General features: G+C 42.1%; 1 protein-coding gene across 10 annotated transcripts in view; it reads left to right on the forward strand.

Moving 5' to 3' along the window:
• Positions 1-23,516, forward strand: part of THADA (THADA armadillo repeat containing) — a 312,971-nt gene that overhangs the window by 231,606 nt on the left and 57,849 nt on the right. For all 10 annotated transcript variants that reach the window (XR_016395456.1, XR_002644568.3, XR_016395457.1 and 7 more), the window contains 2 exons: positions 1,343-1,437; positions 22,884-23,263. Coding sequence is in view for 7 of the 10 variants with exons in the window: in XM_022573955.3 (XP_022429663.2) it covers positions 1,343-1,437; positions 22,884-23,263 (475 nt within the window). In the remaining 3 variants the exon portion in view is untranslated. The remainder of the gene's footprint in view (positions 1-1,342; positions 1,438-22,883; positions 23,264-23,516) is intronic.

Here is a 23,516-nt window from a genome sequence, read left to right on the forward strand (position 1 = left end):
CTGTTTGAATTATTTTTATACCATGTGCGTGTGTTACCTGTTTTTTAAAACTAATTTTTTAAAATAGCCAGGCATAGGTATGAAATTAGGCCAAATGTGAGGTATACACATAAACTAGTAGTTATGTCAGGGAGCAAGCAGATACTGTAGGTGAAGCAAGTCAGTGGGACAGAAGTGAGGCAGGTCAACAATGGGGAGACCTTGAAACAAGACAGTTTTAACTTAAAAGTATCTGATTTGCTTTTCATGCAAATCATGCGTATCCCTAGGATATGGGCAGTTCAGGACAGAGTGTGAATCAACTTTAGGGAAATGGTAAAACTGTTAATTTACAGGGAGTGAGAAGGATGGATTGAGGGATCAAGCCAGATGGAAATATACTAACCAGAACTTGTGCCCTTCCCTCATCGTAGGTCGGAGGCAGGGGAGCAGGGCAGGGAATGTACCACATCAGTGCTCACAGTGATTCACCGTGAGGTGAGGTGATTAGGGTGTCAGTTGTACACGTTCAGGAATCTGATTCAGGTCACAGAGATACTAAGTGGCAAAGCCAGCATTCAAACCCGGATCTGTCCCTACTGTTTCTACTGCTTGCCCTGAGTTCTTAGTGCACCAAGGAGGTTTGGGCCCTTTTCATGGTCAATATGAACTGAGGCTCAGAGCCGGGGACTTTCGGTGCTGTACTCAAAAGAAGGTCTTCATTCTTTTTTATCTAGACCCCCTAAATCGGAGCCCACTTACTTTTTCCAGCGTGTGGTTCAAAGCGTAAAAAAGAGCTGCTCCATTTATTGAAAAAAGAAAAAAATCTCATTTATCAGGAAAGGAATGTCTGTTGCAGCGTTTGTTAATGCTTTTCGCGTGTTTGTTTTTTCAGCTGGTTATTTTAAGTCCGTAAATATGGTTTATCATATGTGAGTGCAATTCTCCTCCGAAATGCTAAATCAGTGATATTCATAACCAATGATTTTCGCCCTAAATTTGTCCAGTTCAGAGGAAGATAACAGAAAATGGTGTCGTATTCCCCCCAGCCCCTTGTTTCCAAATAACTGGGATCAGATACTGGTTGTCATCTGTTTTCAGTTAATTTTCTTTGGAGCCAGAGCATAGAGTTTTCTCTGTTTCGTACACTCACAGCCCCAACCTCCACCATATGCACTAGGACTTCATTTTCTCCTTGACTTGCTCGTGTGTTCTCACCATTGGTGACTGCCCATCATTTTTAGCGTTCATTACAACTCGGAGCCTCATGACGTGCCTCGTAGAAAATACCTTTTCTCTTTTCTGTGACTCAGGCTTCAGAGAGAGAAAATATCAATTTATTTTCTGTTCTTTACTTTTCTAGGCAAAATCCATGTTTGGTGACCAGAGCTGTGTATATTGATATTCTCTTCCTGTTGACTTGCTGTCTTGACAAACCCTCAAAAGACAACCAGCCAGGTATGAGTCATATTTATATCATATTTTGGAATGATTACAGGTCTTTGAAATGTAGGTAGAGTATTGAGCGGCTCTACTACGCACTCCCCCACCTTCTACTTTTGCAGGACTAACCACATATCAAAATTAAACATAGTATCATACGGTTTCCTCATAGAAGCTTCCCAAGGAAACTTGTCCTTGTTTAGTTGCAAGTTTGTTTTCTATTTGGTCATTCAGGGAAGAGGCTGGACTCTACTCAGATACCTCTGTATTTCTGAGACCTTGGCTCTTTCCTATTTCATGCATTTTCTTTGAAAGGTCATCATTTTCAATAACTCAGAGTTCATTCTGTTCCATTTTGTAGAGATAGCCTAGTAGACTCATTTGGTGCTGGAGCCTGGATATTTGAGACTCAGTCTCAAATCCACCCCTCGCTACCTTGAGCTCTGACTTCATACGTGTTCCGTGGTGTCATGTATATTTCCTGGTATGGGCCCCAGATCCACATGCAATTGTTCTATTTTCATCATGATTCACAAAGTGGTTTTCTTAAAAGGGAGAGGGGCAGCTCCAAATAAAAAAATGTTTTGATGTGTTTATATAAGAGGCCTCAGGAAGTGCTGTACATGAGTTCCAGGCCACAGACTGAAACTGATTTTCATCAACACAAACTGGAATGCAGGGTAATGAGCCTGCAACTGGTTAAAATCAGCCTCTTCTAATTGATTAGGCCTGTCTAAAGGAGGCTACAATTACAAAGTCAGATTTTGAGTACAAGCAGGCCAGGCCTTTCCTCTGTTACATTTAGTCTGTCAATGATTTGTTGTCTTCAGTAAATATATTCAGGCTGTCAGAGTCCAGCTCTGTCCATATGGAACCCTGTTCCCAAATTCAAGCCAATTTAAAATGCTTTGGGGGGGAGGTGCGAAGCTGCCTCACTCGTATCCATGCATATCAGCCCACAAGGCCCCTGTGGCCATGCAGAGGTAATAAGAACACACCTGGACTTTGATCAGCTCCACGTCCCTGCATAGGGGTAGCTGTTGCATCCTTTTGGTAGAAGAGGATCATATAGTTTTATGGCTGTGAAACACTTCTAGTTTATACCTCTTACCCTAGCATAATTATTAATAGTGCCCCTTTTACTCTTGAAAGTGTCCAGGTTTGCACAATAAATCACAGGTCACCCTAGCTATAAGGGACCCCAGGGTTGCGTCCACTTTATTTTACACTTGAGTTAACTGGGGCCCAGAGATTTTATATAAAGAGATTATGAATCAGGTGTTACCAAGTAAATCATGTGGGGTTTCTACCATTTTTGTATTTCAGTTCAAAATTTCATGTAGCTTAGTAATACTTCTCTGCTTAATGTCTAAAGAGCCTTGTCTGTGAAAGAGTGGCTCACTACTTACAAATCCATTCACTGGGTTCCTATCATAGTTGTGTGGTTGACTATAATCATTAGGTTTTTCTGAGCTAAGTGTTTCTTGGTGTATTCGTACCATTATTCCTTGTCTGGAAGGGTTTAACCCTTGAATGTTGTAAAATACCCTTCTTTCTTCTCCAATTGCCTGTCCTTTACTGATGAGCTAGGTTCCTCCATGAAGATGACTTCGGCCTTTTGGAATCATCCTTTCCACAAACTCTTGCATTATTCAGCGTTTGTGCCCCAATTAAATGTGATCACAAGCTGTTGTTTATTACTCAACAGTATTTCACTTGCATCAATGTATTATACCTCTTAGAGTCATTACTTTTCAGAGTAAGATATGCAAGGAGTGGGGCACTTTTACTCTTTTTCTAACATGACAGCTATAGCTCTAAATATTTAATCCTGCACTCTACAGTATGGCAGTCACTAACCACATGCGGCTCTTGAACATCTGAGATGTGGCTGATCGAAGTTGAGGTGTTCTATAAGAATAAAATACACACCAAATTTCGAAGACTTAGTATGAAAAAAAGGTTAAATTTCTCAATAATTTTTACATTTATTACACATTGGGATGATAATATTTTTGATATATTTGTTTAAATTAAAAGTATCATTAGGGTTTCCCTGGTGGCGCAGTGGTTGAGAGACCGCCTGCCGGTGCAGGGGACACAGGTTCGTGCCCCGGTCCGGGAGGATCCCACATGCCGCGGAGCGGCTGGGCCCGTGAGCCATGGCTGCTGAGCCTGTGCCTCCGGAGCCTGTGCTCCGCAACAGGAGAGGCCACAGCAGTGAGAGGCCCGCATACTGCAAAAAAAAAAAAAAGTATTATTAAAGTTAATTTCATCTGTTTCTTTTTAAAATGTGGCTATCAGAAAATCAAAAATTACATATATGGCTCATATATTCCTATTGGACAAGCACTGATTTTTTCCAGTCCTTCGGGAATTGCCCTCGTAAACCACAGGATATATATGTATGTGTCTTCTATATGACTGTATGTATTCATATACTACATCCACACAAATAGTGGTAGCAAATTCTCCTCCTTTGAGGATGAATTAGATATTTAGAACTAACCAAATGTCAAATAAAATGGCAGTTAAGGTAGATAGCACTGTTTAGGATAAAAGTAAACTGTGAGCTTAAAATAGTTAAATCGATTCTTGTGTGTTTCATAAATTATTTCCAAAGGCAGTTTGAGCAATAGCTAAGTGTATCACCAAACAAGGTGATCACTTACCTGGATGTGTAGATTTCAGTATGATTTCTAAGTATTGTCGTGACAGTTTTACCTTGTAAATGCCTTGAAAGAATGGATCGTGGTTAGGTCCTGTGTCCCCCAACTAAGCAAGTAGTAGGCCTGCGTTAAATGGATTTGTTATTAACTGATTGATTGAAATGCAGAATTTTCCTCAGTTTTTAGAATAGTAACAGGTGTCATCAAGATACAAATCTTATTTAAACTCATGCATCAATCACACGTAAATTCGTTTTCCAAATTCAAATCAAATGTGTATATTATGTGTATATGTTTGTAAATACACATCTATCTACCTCTAAAGCTCACAGAGCTCAGAGTAGGGACTACACTACATAGGCTTTAAAGCTAGATCCCTAGGTTTGAATCCCAGGTCTGCCATTTACTAGCTTTCGTGACCTTAGGCAAGTCATTTAACCTCTTTGAGACACTTCTCCTCAATTGTAACTGGGGATATAATAGGATCTATACCTTAGAGTGGTTGTCAACTAACACATGTAAAGTCCTATGTAAAGAATGTACTTTGTATGGCACAGAATAAGTGCTCAATAAATTTTAGCTACCATTAATATTATTATCATCGTTATAATTATCACTGGCTGGAAACTATGCATCTAATCCAGTTTCCTGCAGCCTGGCAGAGTTATGGTCAATCCCTCACATTTACAACTCTCCTCATGTTCTTCAACATTTTCAAGAAAGAAGAAATGCCTGCTTTCCTAGGAAAACACTGAAGCATACCTGGCATGGAATGTCAAGAATCCACTTTGGAATCCACTTGATTAGGGATGCTCCTGCCCCTCTGACTGATCCAGAAAAGGATCATCTTGTGGTTATTGTTCATTATTTTTTTGTTCATCAGACATGACATGCTAACGTCAGACAAGTTAAGCACCTACATCTGGAGAGACACATGATATGTTTGGGGCTTATAAGTAGGTCGAAAAAGGGATTACAGATGCTATAAAGGAAGTGTGTATGGGATACATTGGAGGCACTAAAGAATGAAAGGTCGTTTCTACTTGGGAGGACAAGGAAGCCTTCATAGAGGAGGAGGTAGTTGAGCAGAGTTTTGAAGATGAGTAGAAATTCACCAGATGGGCAAAGGACAGGCGGGTAATTATAGACAGAGGAGGGAGCATGTCTGCAGCCACAGACGCTCACGTCAGCACAGCTTTCAAAGAACTGGGACAGTGCGATTGCAGTGTTGGGTTCAAGGACAGGAGGTGTGACTAGAAGTGAGGCTGGGAGGCGGGAACTCAGTCAAGGAGAGCCGCATGGTCCAAAGTCTAAGGAGCTCGAACTTGACCCTGTAGGCAAAAGAGATTATCGGAGGATATAAGACAGAGGGTAGGGTCACGTGGTTTTTAAGACAGAGTGACATTTTCTGTGCCCCCATCCTTAAAGGAGTCTTAGGATCCTTAATGGAGCCAGGTTCCTTTGCCACGGAAAAAGAATGTAACTGTAAATGCATTCATGGAATGTCAGGGCATTGTCATAACCATCATTGAGAGTTTGGGAGATGGGGGCTCCAAAGTGGAGGAGGACTAGAGTTAAAGGCAGTACAATGCTGAAAATAGTTGTTTTAGCATGGTGTGATTTTAGGGGGATTTCTTCCTCTTATTTTCCACTTTACCAATTTTACATAACATAATTCTGTTTTATTCATGTGTGTGTATATACATGTATTTCGACAGTAACTGTATCTAAATATGAATCTTAAAGGAGATTAATTGTTCTAAAAGAAAAGAAGTAATGTCAATTTCTGGGAAACTTTTTTGGCCGGAGGAGGATCTGCCCGTCTCCTCTCAAACACTATTCTGTAAGTGACCTTGGAAGGCTATTTCTACCTCTAAAATGTCTTAGAACATTGAAGGGCTGGGGGCATAAGCAATGAGAAAACCAGTGAAGGGGAAAGGCAGAGAAAATGATTAGAGCAGCTTAAGATAATGATGTGTTTTGTGTGATTCAGACTTTTATCTTAGTACTTCCCAATCATTTGAGGTTTCCTTAGCCATTAACTAGGTTTTAAAAATTCCAAATCTGGGGGTTTTGTTTTGAGTTTTAAAGTGATTTAAACCCACAAGGACTCTCTGTCCCCTGTATTCTTTTTCCTCTTCTGAATCCAGCTGTCATCATTAGTATGTATCAGTTTCCTGCTAGAAAGAAAATTATAGTCTCCAATTGGAGTTGGGGGGATGAGGAAGAAAGAGCCTAACTGCTCCAAGGACTCAGAGGCTGGGTTACAGGTCTGGGCAGGGACAGGGAAATGGAGAGCTTTCATTCTCATTTTAAACCCATCTTAAATTATTTGCTCTCAGGTTGGAAATTTTCCATTGAAATATCTGTTTACTGAAATACTATCTGAGACTTGACTAAATATTTACTCCCCTTTTTCTGAGAGGTGGACTTTCTATTTCTCTCTTATGCCCACACCCCTTAAATTTGTGTTTTTCACAGCTACTGAATTGAACATTTTCTTTTACCAACTGTTTAAACAAATATTTTACCTATTTGCACTGTCTGACTTTCAGTTTAAGTTCTCTTGGTGGGTTTATGAGTGGATTTTTCCTTTCCTAGTCTCCATTTTACTAATTTTATGTAACCCCGTTCTTTCTTTTGTAATTATGTGTTACATATTAAAATATGAATCTTGAAGAGGATTAGTTATTCCCAAAGAAATAAAGAAAGGACATAATGACAGCTTCCAAAAAGTGTTTTAGGTGGAGAAGGATTTGTCCATCCTACCCACATCGTGTAAGTGATCTCAAAAGGCTGTTTCCCTACCCCTGAAATGTATATGGGAGGCCCATTATATTCTAATCTTTAGGAAACATTATTTTCAGTATCATCTCCCTTGTAGGGATCATAATAATTATGGCCAATGTGTACTGAGCACTTAACTCCATGCCAAGCACTGTGCCAAGCATTTTGCACGCATTAGTGAAGGAGGTACTAGTGGTTCTTCATTTTAGACGTGAGGGAACTGAGGAACAGAGAGAACTGCCCGACGTCACTTGTACAGTAAGAGAGCAGAGCCCGCGCTCTCCAGCCACCTCCAACGTGGTCCCGCAGCACACTCAGGCCTGAGTCAGGAAAACCGCTCCTTGTCTTGGGGATGATGCCTTAGACCCCTATGTTGATTCAGCTTCCCGGGCTTCTGCCCCTGCTGCAGAATCCCCAGGCCTCAAAGACGGATCCCCCTTCCCAGTAGCTTCGCAATCACATGCTTTTATGGGGACTTCCTTTCCTGCACTGCTATCTCCCGTCTCCGGAGTGTGTGGAATAATATGAGAGCGTACCCAGGGCTAGTTACTAGAAAGAGAAAGCTTAACGCTCCCGGGCAGCTACCTGCCCTTTTTCCCTTTGAAAGTGGACCTACAGCCACTGCATGAAAGACTTCCTAATACCAGGCTGCTGGTAACCGCATTTTGTGGTTTCTTTGTTAGTTGGCATTTATAGTTCGGATCTCATCATTCTGCCAAGTGCAATAAACATTTTGTTTTAACTAGAATGTAACTTTTATTATTGTTATTATTTTTCTTCTAAATGCCTTAAAAGTGACCAGCTTGTGAGCATGAAGTCAGGATCCCTAAATAGTCTAAATGCCAAGTCAGTGTGCCTTGTAGATCAGTACAAGATTAGAAGACAGGCTCTCATTTTTTACTGCTTGTGTTTATATCATGGAAGTTCGGTAACATAAGCCCTCCCAAAGGCCAGCTTAGATGTTGATGGTGGTTAAGTGGTAAAAATCTGTGAGAAGCATTCAGTGATGCCTTGTATTTGTACTGCCTTGAACATGAATAATATATGTGTGACAAGAATAAATATAAGGTCAATGATTTTTTTTGACATATTATAACTTCCTTTACCTAAGTTCCTGGGAAATATAGCCAAACAATTACAGAGAATAAAAACATTGGCAACTTACAAACACCTGCTTTGATTATTTGGTCTAATTAGGTTAAATTTAACCAATCCCATCTGAACAAATTGAAAACAATTCTTATCTGTTCCCGCGGTCATGCACTTTTATCGGTGTTGGATGCAGATGTGTTTAATATGACACAGTTGATGCTATTCTCTCAGCTCTGGGTGGGAGATAAAAGGGAATTGAGAACATATTTTTAGAGTCTTCTAGGGACTTTGTATTTATGGGTCTGCAGCTATGAAATTTCAAAAAAAAAAATAGGCTTTGTTATCAATAAGTTAGTTGCCTTTCTCCAAAACACTGGGACTGTCATTTGAACTGTTGCTTTTGCCAAAAGTCTCTTTCCCAGGGAACAGTGAGCTCCTAAAATGAGCAGATGATTCCTAGCTGCCATTCAGAAAGAATAACACAGGATGTGTTATTAGATTGCTAGGTTCATGTGGTATTGACCCCTTGTTAATTCCAAGCCCGGTGCTGAGTACAGTGGCCCACAATTCTTAGAATTTTAGAGTTTAGAGATCATTTCATCAGTAAGTAGAGTGGAAACTGTAACAATTAAGTGACTTGCCCAAGGTCACACAGCTGGTTGGTGAAAAAGTCAAGCTTTCCTGGCTCCTGGTCCACTGCCCATTTCTGTGACCAGAGTTAATAGTGTTGAGAGTTGGGCCAAGTGTCTGGATCTGTAACAGAACCATGTCATGAAACCTTCGTACTCACATTTCCACCCCAGGAGTCAAATACTGTTCCAGTGGGCAGCTGGGGTCTCAGAACATCCGTGATTTCAGTCTTCTATGTGTTCCTGTCTTGCCCCACTCTAACCCCAGTCCTCACAGATAATCTGAAACTAGCTGCCCATGTCAGTTAAATTAGTTAAGCAAGAAGTTTCTGCAAGCTTATTCTAAACATTTCATGTAAATGGAATCATACAACATATAGCCTTTTGTGTCTGGATTCTCTCACTTAAAGTTTTCAAGGTTCATCCATTTTGTAGCATGAGTCTTTTCTTTTTTTATGACTGAATGATATTCCATTGTTAGATATACCATGTTTTGTTTCATCAGTTGATGGACGTTTGGATTGTTTACACTTTTTGGCTGTTATGAATAATAATGCTATGAAGATCCATGGACAGGTTTTTGTGGGGATATATGCTTTCAGTTCTCCTGGGTATTTACCTAGGAGTAGAACTGCTGGGCCATGTGCCAACTCTAAGTTTAAGTTTTTGAGGAATTGCCAAACTTTTCCCAAAGAGACTGCACCATTTTACATTCCCACTGGCAATGTATGAGGTTTCCAATTTCTCCACATCCTTGACAATACTTGTTATTGTCCATCTATTGATTATAGCCATCCTAGTGGGTATAAAGTAGTATTTCATTGTGCTTTTGATTTGCATTTCCCTAATAGCTAATGATGTTGGGCATCTTTTCTAATGCTAATGAGCCATTTTGTACACCTTCTTTAGAGAAATGTCTGTTCTGATCCTCTGTGTTGTTTGTCTTTTCATTCTTGAGTTGTAAGAATTCTTTATATATTCTGGATATTAATTCCTTATCAGATATATGATTTGCAAATATTTTCTCCCATTCTGTGCACTGACTTTTGACTTTTGTGATAATGTCCTTTAATGTACAAAAATTTTTAGTTTTGACGAAGTCCAACCTGCTTTTTCTTTTGTTCCTTATACTTTTAATGTCATATCTAAGAAACTGTTGCCTAATCCGAGGTCACAAAAACTTGTATACATTTTCTTCTTAAGAATTTAATAGTTTTATGTCTTAACTTTTCGGTTTCTGAGCCATTTTGAGTTAATTTTTGTATTTGGTGTGAGGTACAGGTCCAGCCTCATCCTTTTGCATGTGACTATCCATTTGTCCCAGCCCTCTTTGTTTAAAAGACTTCACCTTTCCCCATTGAATTGTCTTGGCACCTTGGTCAGTCAGAAAATCAAGTGACCACAAGTACATGGATTTTTCTGGACTCTCAGTTCTATTTCATCGATCTGTATGTCTGTCTTTATACGAGGACCACACTGTCTTGATTATCGTTGCTTTATGATAACTTGAAATCAGGATGTGTGAGTCCTCCAACTTTGTTCTTTGTTTTCAAGATCATTTTGGCTGAGTCCTTACATTTTCATTCAGATTTTAGGGTCAGCTTGTCAACTTCTGGAAAAAGAAAAGTCAATTGGGATTTTGATAGGTATTATGTTAAATCTGTAGTTCAATTTGAGGAGTATTGTCACTATAATAATATTATATCTTCAGATATTCAGATCAGAACACAGGGTGTCCTTCCATTTATTTAGGTCTTCAATTTTTTCAGTGATGTTTTGTAATTTTCAGTGTACACCTCATGAACATCTTTTGTTAAATAATTTATTCCTGTTTTATTATTTTTGATGCTGTTGTAAATGAAATTATTTTCTTAATTTCAATTTTGGATTGTCCATTGCTACTACACAGAACTGTAGTTGATATTTGTATATTGATCTTTTATCCCATGACCTTATTGAACTTACTTTTGTTTGTCTGTTTTTGTGGACTTAGAACTTTCTGTATATGAAATCATGTCCTGTGCAATAGAGATAGGTTTTACTTCTTCCTCTCCAGTCTGGATGCCTTTTATTTATTTTTCTTGCCTAATCACCCTGGCTAGAACTTCCAGTACAATGTTGAATGGAAGTGCCTTGTTCCTGATCTTAGGAGGAGAGCTTTTAGACTTTCACCATTAAATATGGTGTTAGCTGTGGGTTTTTCATAGATGCCCTTTATCAGGTTGAAGAAGTCCCTTCTGTTTCTTGCTTGTTGAGTGTTTTTATCATAAAAGAGTGTTGGATTTTGTCAAATTCTTTTTCTGCATCTAATGAGATGATCGTATAATTTTTGTCCTTTATTAATGTGATGTGTCATGACTTTTTCTTGCTGAGTAGTATTCCATTATATGCATGTGTTGTTTATATTAATTCACCAGTTGAAATACATTTTTTGGAAATTGTGGATAATGCAGCTCTGGTAGCATTATTCCACTTTTTGGAAATTGTGAATAATGCAGCTCTGAGCATAGAAGTATTTGTGTGGCCATATGTTTTTATCCTTCATAAGTAAAACCTAGGAAAGGAATTACTAGGTCACATGATAAGGATTCTTTAGGTAAGAAGAAACTGCCAAACTGCTTTCCAAAGGGCCTTACCACTTTGCATCCCCAGCAACAATGTATGAGAGGCCCAGTTATTCTGCATCCTCATCTACATGTGGTATTGCCCCTCTTGTTAATTTTAGCCATTCTGGTACATGTGTAGTGGTGTCTCACTGTGATTTTAATTTGCATTTCCCTAATGACCAGTTATGCTGAGCACCTTTTCGTGTACCATATTTGCCATACATATATCTTTCTTGGTAAAGTGTCTATTCAAATCTCTCGCACATTTCTTTTTTAAATTGTGTTTTTCTTATTACTGAGTAGTGAAAGTTCTGTGTTCTGGATATAAGTATTTTATACAAGCATTTGTTAAAGATTTTCTACCTATCTGTTGCTTGTCTTTTTTCTTAACAATGTCTTTTTTTTTTTTTTTTTTTTTTTTTTTGCGGTACGCGGGCCTCTCACTGTTGTGGCCTCTCCCGTTGCGGAGCACAGGCTCCGGACGTGAAGGCTCAGCGGCCATGGCTCACGGGCCCAGCCGCTCAGCGGCATGTGGGATCTTCCCGGACCGGGGCACGAACCCGTGTCCCCTGCATCAGCAGGCGGACTCACAACCACTGCGCCACCAAGGAAAACCTTAACAATGTCTTTTGAAGAGCAACTGTTTTTAATTTTGATGAAGTCTGATTTATCCATTTTTTCTCTGTGTCTTACGCTTTTTGTGCCCTAGTAAAGAAGTCTTTGCCTATCCTAAGGTCACAATGATGTTCTCTCAGGTTTTCTTCTAAAGTTTGCTTTGTTTTTTTTTTTTTCCTTTTTTTTGGCCGTGCCGCGCGGCATGTGGGATCTTAGTTCCCCGACCAGGGATTGAACCCGCAACCCCCTGCACTGGAAGCGTGGCATCTTAACCACTGGACCACCAGAGAGGTCCCAGGTTTTCTTCTAAAGTTTGCTATTAAAGGTTTTACGTTTAGATCCATGGTCCACTTTAAGCTAATTTTCGTGTATGTCATGAGATAAGGTCAAAGTTCTCTTTTTTTGTTTTTTTTCATATGAATATCCAGTTGTTCTGGCTCAGCAAGATCTCTGGGCTCTGGGTTCCCCCTCTCTGTGCTGGAGCATGGAAGTCGCCTCTAGGTAGTAGTCCAGGGCAACTATAAGGCCTACCTTGTTTGTTTCCTTCTCTCAGAGAAACATACTACTCATGTCTGGTGTTTAAAAACGATAGTTTCATACATTTGTCTAGTTTTCTAGTTGTTTATGGCAAAGGGCAATTTCTGTAGCAGTTAAACTTTCATGGGTTAAAGCAGAAATCACTTTCATCACTTTGTTTTGAAACCTCTTAGTTCCTCAATTGCAAAGTGGGGATAATACCTTCAGAGGATTGAGCTGAAGCTCACAAGAAAAAAATTGTAAAAACTCCATGAAAAGTAACACAAAAGGAAAAATCCAACACTGTAAGAAAAGCAGCTATTAGGAAGTAATATTGATAGCAAGAACAAAGAAATGAATGGTCATCTCATCCAGAGGAGGAGACAGAGCTTCTGCTGGTCCCATGGCCAGGTATGCTTACTCCCAGACTCACCTCCATTGCCCATCTGGCAGAATTTACTTAATTCCTCCCTGGCTGGGGCCAGACTTCACATTAAGTAGCATTTGCAGTCCAGCCAGACTCTCTTGGGTTTGCCAGCTGTAAACTATACCTTGTAGCATCATTCCCAGAGACATTGATGTAGTCCAGTGGTGCCAGGAACCTCTTCAGTCTTAGAGTCTGTTTCTCCCAGAACTGTAAACTGTAGTGCTGGCAAGGGATTGAAATCAGTGGTCCTAGTCTCTCATTACAGGCGAGACAACAGAGGTAAGCCCCAGTTATTTAAAGGAGTCTTCCCAGCCAGCTACCAAGACTCTCAAGTTGATTTCACACTGTATCTCATTGCCTAAGGGTGGAAGAGAAGCCTGAGGTCCTTTGTGGGGAAAAGGTTAAATTAAACAGGGATGTCTAAGGTGTGATGATAAGGAAGTTTCTGATTTCCCAGTCTTGTCCTTAGGAGCAATTCGCTGACAAAGAATCCAAAGCAGTGTATTACTTAGAAGTAATTTTATGTTTGTGTCTTTGGGTTGTCATGTGTTTATCCACAAGTATTTCCTGACTTCCTCCCAGTGTTGGGCAGAAGCAGGGATGGGATGATGGGTGGAGGCGAGAAGTAAAAACTGCTGGTCCCACCCAGTGCCTGATGAGCTCATTTTTAGCCTACCCAAATCCTTTCAGAGCTCTTCTGACTCTGTGTTGTCCAAGCCACTGGGACTGTGCCTATTTTACGGGTTGACTAGAGAGTCCTTCAAATAGTATTCTCAGAAACTCTTCCTTCTTCCTCAACAGCAGATAAGGAATTCTGTGCTTAAAAAAATACTTTGAGAATAGGCTGGGACAAGGGAAAGGGGGAATGTTTTCAAAGGGGTGTGTGTCAGGCACCATACCTATGAAAGCCGGGCATGAGACCTAGAGACCTAGGAGTCCAGAGACCTAGAAACAAAAGTAGGCAAGAAATAAACAACTAGTACCAGTTCAGGGCACTTCTCTAGACAAAGTTAGTCTCCAAACCCTTCCACTAGGTCATTCTACATGTTTGTAACTGGAAGGGCCCCTCGGGTCTGGATTACAGTTTACTGGGAGGGGCAGAGGATTAAATAGAAGAATGGAATTTCCCTTCGATAAGGAGAAGCCAAGATTTATTAAATCAGTTGATTTGTTGTTGATGTTGTTGTAGTTCCTATGGTTTCCTTTTCTCTACAAATACAGGTTTTTTTTAACTGAGAAATAGCATAACAGGACATTAACATTCACGGAGTGTACAAATTATCGTCTGTGATTATTTTTAGAACCAGTTTATCAACTGTTCCAGATAAGAACTTTTGTTGGATCTGATTACAGATCTCTCTAACCAGAGCTACAGATCTTTGAAACAGAAAAAGTTGGCCCTTTCATTATGCCTTAAAAGTAAAATCTGCTTCGTATTTACTCACTCTCTACTTCTTTAAGGAGGGTAGAGATTCTGAGGGGGGGAAGGATAGGGGAAATTTCTACAAAATTTTCTTGACCAAATGGTATCAGAGAATTCAGAACCATTACAATATATGAAAGAGAAATTCGTTTGTTCATTTATTCATTCAAGCCAGAGGGAACAGCATGTGCAAGGTCAGGCAGAAAACAGAACATTCTTCTGAGGCTCAGTCAGTGGCAAGTGACCACCATAGTGGCACAATCAATATCATTGCCATTTACATGGTATCCACAGTAAGTGACTTACTCCATAGCAGTGAAACTATTTTTTTTTCTGTTTTGTTGGTCCTTTCAGTCCTGAGGAGGATCCTTCCCCCTTTATGGATTCTGATTGCTGCTTACAAGTAGAACACGTTTGCTGTGATTACTGGGGTTTTAGCTTCTCCCATAACCATCTCTGCTGGGGCCAAGAAAACTCTGTCAATTTGGGCCTGTACACTTACTCCCTCTGGCCCCTTTTATTTTGGCCAGCTCAGCACAAAGCAATCAGGCTATCTTGGTTCGTGACATTAACAGCGAAGGCCAGGAACTATGTAATATTCAGGAGCTCTTTGGTTGAGCACTAGATGAAGGGGTTGACATATGATTAGGGGCCATGGTGTACAAAAACAAATACCATTAAACACTAGAATTATACACGTTCGGCATGGCAAGATGTTTACAGCATGAGAAGCACGGATGATCTCAGATGGTCTGAAGTAGTGGTTCTTAAAGTGTGGTCCCTGCATCAGCAGCAGCATCGCCCAGGATTTGCTAGAAGTGTGATTTGGGGGGCCCCGTCCCAGACCTACTGAATCAGGAACTCTGGAGGTGAGTACGCCGAAGTTTGAGAGCCAGTCGTCTAAGGTAACAGCACAGCCACCATCCTGGGGATATGCTCAGTGATTGGAATGTCAGGTGAAACTGCCCTCTCGCTTTTAATTGTTATTTTTCTTTTTTCTTTTTTTTTTTGCAATACACGGGCCTCTCACTGTTGTGGCCTCTCCCGTTGTGGAGCACAGGCTCCGGACGCGCAGGCTCAGCGGCCATGGCTCACGGGCCCAGCCGCTCCGCGGCATGTGGGTTCTTCCCAGACCGGGGCACGAACCCGTGTCCCCTGCATCGGCAGGCGGACTCTCAACCACTGGGCCACCAGGGAAGCCCTTAATTGTTATTTTTCAATCTCTTTCTCTCTGTTTGCCGAGTACTTAGAGTTAAATTCACGTAAATTAAATGCTCTTATGGTGAAACTCCACTATATCCATAATTATGTGGTAATGATATCATCCACATTGTTTTCCAGAATGCTCTCATCAAAGCTATTTAGATTAACACGAATCTTTTAAAATTACATTGATTTTTTTTTTTTTTTTTTAACAAACCTGTAGCTCAGAAAATCAAAGATAAATGCCCCATGGGCCTGCCCTTTGGGGCTGTGTTCCTCCTTTGGGGAGGAGACTTACTTCACTAAATAATAGAACAGGATTTGGGAACTAGGAGCTGACCATGCTCTAGGTAGTGCTGCTTTTTAAATCCTCTTTCAGCAGCCTGGGTTGATGTTAGCGCCCTACCTTGGTTGGTTAGAGAATGGCAGCTTTGAAATCCAGTTAATTTAGCAATCACTGTTCAGGTTGCAGACATAACACTGAAATCTGCAACTCGCCAAAGAACTAAAACTGCTAAAATAACACATCTGAGATTCCCAGAGGGAACTGTGTGAATGGACCACTTAGCTCCTTCTCACAGACACTCTACTCGCTGTCCTGAGGGACTCGGCAAAGTCCCTTCATTCCTCTCTAGGACACCTCTGTTCAGGCTGGGCATGTTCTCCAAACACATCAACCTCAGGAAACTTGATCAACTTCTCCAAAGCTGCAGTTCCCTAATGCTACTCCCTGGTGATATTTTCACAATAAAACTATAGCAAAATGACAACTATAGCAAATTTTTCTTTAAACCACATTTTTTTAAAGAATTGTCCTTTATGATGACACTAGGAATCTATGACTTTTTTGGTGTTCAGATAGCCTTTCTTTCATGAAATAATAGATGGTAGGTTTTTAACATCCTTTCTTTACAAAATAAAATGTTGGCAACTTATACCAGCCTGTCACATTGTTTTTGATATTTGATTGATTCTTGAATTCCAAACTTGAGAATTATTTCTCCATTGAACCGGGACATAGCACAGCAGGAGGTATTGTCTTTCCAAGTGAATCCAGCCAATAAGCCATTCCTTTGAAGGCTAGAAATATGCTTGCTCTAAAGAAGAAAAAAAGAAGTTAATTCCAAAAGTGAAATCAAATTGGATGTTTAGAATCAGTCACACATACTTGGGTGACTAAAATGACTACACTGTTGGGAAAATCCAAAGATATTCCAAACAAGGAGGGCTGGGAAAAAACTGCAATTAACAAGAGTTTATAAAAATCATCTAAATAATGAAAAATAAGATGGGGCGATTAAAGGGGAGGGACATGATTCTTTAATTGGAACACTTGACTTTCCAGGAAAGATAGAAAGGAGGCAACCCAAAGCTGGCAAAATTGAAATTGCAAGTAGAAAAGTTATCTTCTAGAGAAGAGGGTTGCCAGACCTCAGACTGAAGAAGAACTAAGCGCCATCAAAGAACTAACTTGAGTTTTTTTGTATCTTTTGTTTGTTTGTTTGTTTGTTTGTTTTGTATCTTGTGGACAGCAGGCCCTCACAAAAATGGAAACAAGTACTTGGTGTTGATCTCAACTTTGAAATGCGTTTGGTAGGGCAGGACACAAAACTGTGCTTCACTAGGAAGAAATCCTGGTTGTGAGATTCATTTGGTGAGCTCTACGTGCTGTGGGGTGCAGAGCCCATAAAACAGTAGCTGTGACCTCAGCTGAACAATAGAATCACCTGGGTCACCTTGAAACCAGGCTCGCCCCAGAGATGCAGTCAAGTGTCCTCTGACATAAGTGTTTTTCTAAAACTCTCCAGATAAATTTAATGTACCTCCCGGGCTGAGAAACTGCTGTGCTAGAGAGGAAAGCAATACATCCTTTTTAGTCACTGCTGCTGCTCATGTTTCTAATCCCAACCTCCTGTTCTGCCCAGAGAGCCCCTCACTCTGGCAGAGGGGCAGAGGGTGTTCTGTGGTCCACATCTAAATGGGAACTCCATGAGAGCAGAGCCTGGTCTTTCTAATTCACTGCTACACCCTAGCCCTAGAACAGAACCTGTATATAATGAGCCAGTATCAAAGGCCTGCCTGCAAGGGGCCTTTATAGAGTTTATTCATTCTTTTGAATTCTTGGGGGTTTCCCCTCCTTTGATGTTTTTATTGGTAAGAGAAAATGGGGGGCAGTGAACTTTCTAGTTCTTCACTGTGGTGAAGTACTGGGCTGGAATCAGCTGTGCTCTTTGGAACTGCAGCCCCTACTGCCCATCCCGAAAACCCTGTGAGCCCCTATGAAAGTCGTAGCCGAGGAGTGTGGTTCTCAGCTGGGGCACAGAGCAGAATTACCTGTTCTTAAGACTCCAGATGTCAGGACTTCCCTGGTGGCGCAGTGGTTGAGAATCCGCCTTCCAATGCAGGGGACACGGGTTCAACCCCTGGTCGGAGAACTAAGATCCCATATGCTGCAGGGCAACTAAGTCCATGTGCGCTCTAGAGCCCATGCACCAAAACTAGAGAGAAGCCTGCACGCTGCAAGGAGAGATCCCTCATGCCTGCAGCTAAGACCGGACACACCCAAATAAGTAAATAAATATTTAAAAAAAAAAGACTCCAGATGTCTGTGACCAACTCCAAACCAACCGAATCAGAATCTACAAGGGTGGGATTGAGGCATGGTTGGTTTTATTAAAACCATCACCTGGGACTTCCCTGGTGTCGCAGTGGTTAAGAATCCACCTCCAATGTAGGGGACATGGGTTCGAGCCCTGGTCCGGGAAGATCCCACATGCCGCGGAGCAGCTAAGCCTATGCACCACAACTACTGAGCCTGCGCTCTAGAGCCCGTGAGCCACAACTACTGAAGCCCAGCCGCCTAGAGCCTGTGCTCCACAACAAGAGAAGCCACCGCAATGAGAAGAAGCCCATGCACCGCAACGAAGAGTAGCCACCACTCGCCACAACTAGAGAAAGCCTGCGCACAGCAACGAACACACAACTCAGCCAAAAATTAATTAATTAAAAAAAATTTTTTTAATTAATTAAAAGAAAAAAACCATCTCCTGAGGGCAGTGGTTTTGAAGTACGTGGCCCAGCAGCAGCATCACCTGGGAGCTTGTTAGAAATGCAGATTCTCAGCCCCCACCCCCGCCCTCCTGAATCAGAAACTTTGGGGGTGAGGCCCAGGCAGCAGCCTGTGATTTAACAAGCCCTCCAGGTGGTTCTGATGCTCACTCAAGTTTGAGAAACGCTGCTTTAGGACACCTCATTGGGTCTTGCTGCAGAACCAAGAACATTTTTTCTAAGCAGCAGTTCGGAGAAAGTGCCTACATGAATGTCATCTGATAGTTTCCTAGCTTGTGGCTCCGACCTAACCTCCCCTGCTGCCCCTCTATTGACACATTAATTCAGCGAACCTGTTCGCAGGTCTCTCCTGTCTACTCTCTCCCAACTCCCCTGAGCACCTGCCCTGACCTTTCCTCTCCCAGGCAGGCACCTCTGGGCAGCCTCAGTGCCCATCTTAAATAAATAAATGAATAAATAAATAAATAATTTATTTATTCATTCATTCATTCATTTATTTATGGCTGCGCGCGTCTTAGTTGCTGTGCGCGCGGGCTTTCTCTAGTTGCGGCGAGCGGGAACTACTCTTCGTTGAGGTGCGAAGGTTTCTCGTTGCGATGGCTTCTCTTGTTGCGGAGCATGGGCTCTAGGCACACGGGCTCAGCAGTTGTGGCTCACAGGCTCTAGAGCACAGGCTCAGTAGTTGTGGCACACGGGCTTAGTTGCTCCGCGGCATGTGGGATCTTCCCGGACCAGGGCTCGAACCCGTGTCTCCTGCATTGGCAGGCGGATTCTTAACCACTGTGCCACCAGGGAAGTCCCTGCCCATCTTAAATTTTGTTCCCTTCTGAAAGCCCCCCCCCCTTTTTTTTTTTACTTACGATAGAAAATAAGTGCACATTGCTTTCATTTTGGTCATTCTTACGGCTTTCGTATTCCCTTTACCTACAATTCCCTGTGTGACCTTGGGCAAGTAACTTAACCTCTTTCCTCATCTGTAAAATACCAGGGAATCATAACAGCGCCTACTTCATTAAATGATTTAGTACTTGTTGAAGTGCTTAGACTAATACTCAACGAGTGTCAATTCTAAAAGTAATTATTATTCATAGCATTAAATAATGGATATATAATATTCTATAGTGCCTGGCACGTTAATACTCAATAGTTGTCAGCTCTTCTCCCTAATGATTTTAGGGTACTAAGCATTTTGCAATTTTAGTGGTTGTCTTTATCCTCCCATCAGTTTTAAATCTCTTTGACAGCAGGTAATTTTTCTTTCTCAGCTCTGACTCTCTGTATCTCCGAAGTACCTACTATATGCTTAATGCATGCTTATGGGATTATACTGAAGTCCACAGGCAGTGGAGGCCAAGAAGTCCCAAAGAAGCCCTTCCTGAGCAGGTGCCCCATGTCCCCTATCTTTGGGGTTGTGCCTTCAGTCCTGGGCTTCTTGATCATGTCATCCTTCCTCAAGGTCTTAAAGGAAGCAAGTGTGTCTGGGTGCCTAGCTCTTGAGTCCAGCGGACTATACACTCCGCCTGGAATACCTATAGCAGGTTCATCTGAAAATTATCCAGAATGACCAAGACAGTTCTTCCTGTTTTTAATTATGTTTTAAAGAGCATGTCTCTGAGCCATGTTTCTGACTCCTAGCCTAACAAGTGAAAACCCTTTTTGATACAGTGTTGTCCTCAGGTAGCAGTGGGTGGGAAGGCTAGGAAAGTGACACCTGGAGATCACTGGAGTGTGGTCTTCTCATTTCTAAATTATACTGGGATTAGGTTTTTAGGCATTGAAAATAGAGATGATGACACAAAAGTTGAGGATCCTGACACCTGGGGTTTTCCCTGCTGCTTTGCAAAGAAGGCTGCCCTCCTGCTGGAACTTAGACCTCAGCAGAGTCTGGGTTAAGAGCAGCGGTGTGTCTGCAAGCACAGCTAGCAGGTGGGGGGGGGGTGGCCTCTAGGGGCACCATCATATAGGAGCCCAAGCCCCTCTTCTGCCTCTTTGCAGAAACTTCTTTTTTTCTTTTTTTTAATTAATTAATTTGTTATTTATTTTTGGCTGCATTGGGTCTTTGTCGTGGTGCACGGGCTTCTCATTGCGGTGGCTTCTCTTTGTTGTGGAGCACGGGCTCTAGGCGCACAGGCTTCAGTACTTGTGACTTGCAGACTTAGTTGCTCCCGCAGCATGTGGGATCTTCCCGGACCAGGGCTCGAACCCATGTCCCCCGCATTGGCAGGCGAGCTCTCAACCACTGCGCCGCCAGGGAAACCCCTGGAGAAACTTCTTTTTGAAACAGTTTGATGTGTAACAGGAATAGTCTATATTTTTATTATTTATTATTGCAATAATTGCTGGATTATTGCAAGCCTATGTAATATTTCAATTCCAAGTGAGTTTTTTCCAACTGTTACTTTAATCTTTTACTTTTTTATTCTGTTTGTGATCATTTTCTAGGAGTCAGTAGTGTTCACTGAGTTATGAGATATCTAAATTTCAGCAAGGCATTTGATGAAGTCTCTCCTGATGTTCTTGTAGATAACATGTGAGCAGAATGGTAGAGTTAGGAGGATTCATAACTGGGGAATACCTAGACCCTAAGAGAGCTGGTTAATGAATTGATGAGAGCTTGGAGTGGGGTGGGGGGTGGGGCAGGCAGGGAGCCAACTATAATACTCACCAAAGCCCTCTGTCCTCCACGCTGGTCCAGTCCACATCTTTAGTGATAACTTACAGCCTGCCTGTCAAATTGAGGTTTACCCAGCTTCTATTGGATGATGAATGTGCTGTATGAAGAATCTGGGTTCTGGGAGGTACCCAAGACTCCTTGCCCAGCCAGTCCCCCAGTGCTGCCAGTTTTATTCCTTCGATGCTTCTCAAACGCACCTTCTTCCTGTCTGTTCCTTACTTTACACCCTCATCATTTCTCTCTTCCACTACTGCAGTAGTCGTTCAGCTGGGCTCCCTGCCTCTAATATTGGTCTCTCAGCAATAAGAACACTTCAGTGGACATGTTCACCTGACCTTGTTGCTTAAAATAACCCCTCGATGGCATCCCCTTGCCTGCAGAAAAATGTCCAAGCTCCTTCACGTGGCCGAGGAGGTTCCCCATGTCCTGGACATGCTGCTGCTCTAGTCTCCTCTCCCGCTGTTCCCCACCTCGAATTCTGTGCTGAGGTCAGACTGCCTATAGTTCCTCACGTGGTCCATTCTGTTTTATGCCTTTGAACCTTTGAACCTTTGCTTTGAACCTTTGCTTGGTGGTTCCAACGCATTCACCTCTCTCTGCCTCTTTAAGACTCAGGTGATCACTTCCACCACTATATTAGAATCACCTAGTCATTCATTTCTTTTTCTCAAATTAGAATATAAACTCCCTAAAGGCATTATTCTTATTTCACTTAGCACCCATCACATAGTAAGCAGGCAATAAATATTTGTGATCAGAACTGAGAATACAAAAAGATCTCGGCAATCTAAAAGGCAGACCATAAAATTTAACAGGGATCTGCTTCGGTTTCAAACAAACAAAGAAAACAAGTCTTGATCTAAGTCCTGAGTACAAGGTGGAAGATGGATGACTCACCACTGTCAGTGGACCATGTGAAAAAAAAAAAAGGCCTGCGGTTCAGTTGACTTTATGCTCCACATGAGTCAACAGTGTGATACAACTCCAGGAACCTCATGTGAGAACAGGGCAAGCGACAGTCCTGCTGCTCAGACCACGAGGGAGAGGCGTGTGCCCTTGTGTGGCGCCATGCCTGAAGAGGGGTGAGGCACATCCAAAGGAAGGTGGCTTAGAACAGTGAGAGAGGGTGGACCCCATCATCTGGGGACTAGTTGAAGGAAGAAGGAGTGTTTCACCTAGAGAAGACAGAGGGGATATAATAACTGTATTCAAATGCCTAAAGGGCTCAAAATGCAGAATTGGGCCACTGAGTGGAAACTCCAAAAGGAACTTTGTGGCAAATAGATCTATTAACAGTGGAACAGTCTGTCTTGTGAGCTCCAAATCACTGTAGGGTTCTACCAAGAGCCTCTGAGAAAAGGTGCTGTTGAGGGGATCTGAGCCCCTGAGGGAAGCGTGGACTAGATGTTCTTTTATCCTGCTCAGCTATGAGGCTTGAGGATTCAGGAGGTCACTGAGTTTATATTTATTGACTATCAGGGAGGGACGCCAGGAGCACATCTTCTGATAGGAATGCCTTCTGTCACTCTAGGGGGAAAATCATGAATTACCTAAATAGAAAGTGCTTCTGGGCCAGAAGTCTGAAGCTTAGTGGCCTACTCACTTATTACATGGTTAGTGTGAAATCTACTCAGGAATGACGTCTGGTTGTCCCACCCAGGGTATGCAGAGTCTTGTGTGTTCACCTATGTCCTTTTGTGGAAGTTTGAATAAAGTGATTGCCTCTTTTCCTTTGCTTTTTTGTTTTTTAGTTCTGGAGCATCTTGGCTTCTGGGAGGAAGTCAGAAGGATCATCTTGGAATCGGAGTTGATAACTGGATTCCCCTATACCTTCACGGTGCCAGGCCTGCCCCAGTACCTCCAGAGCCTCACCAAACTGGCCGTCGCTGCAGTGTGGGCAGTAGCGGCCCAGGCTGGAGAGCAGGCAAGGGACGTTCCCATCTCCTTCTCTCGGCTGTTGGAGTCTTCCTTCCCTGAAGTGCGCCTGCTGACGCTGGAAGCCCTGTTGGAAAGGTTCTCAGCAGCAGCCTCGGGACTAGGAGAGAAGGGACTGCCGCCCTTGCTATGGAATATGGGAGGGACATTCTTGATTTTGGCTATGAAGGAAAGTCACCCAGAATGCCTCTGCAAGGTGAAGTCTCTGGTGTACTGACCATCCCTTTCCATTCCCCACAGTCTTTGGTGAGCCCACTGGAGTGATAAGGTCAGGAGGCAGGATCGGTTTTGGCATCTCCAGGATTGGAAGGAGATTCAGCATCCAGAGGGCAAGGACTCTCTCGCACGGTGCTTGGCATGGCTTCATGCATAAAAGAGCGCTGAGAAAAGTGTTTGATGATAATGGTATTGATGACAGAGATTAACCAAAGATAGAGATTGAGAGAGTA

This window comes from Delphinapterus leucas, chromosome 13 (assembly GCF_059928025.1).
Source record: "Delphinapterus leucas isolate spDelLeu-1000000601 "Yukka" chromosome 13, BTC_Dleu_Yukka2, whole genome shotgun sequence".
NCBI lineage: Eukaryota > Metazoa > Chordata > Mammalia > Artiodactyla > Monodontidae > Delphinapterus > Delphinapterus leucas.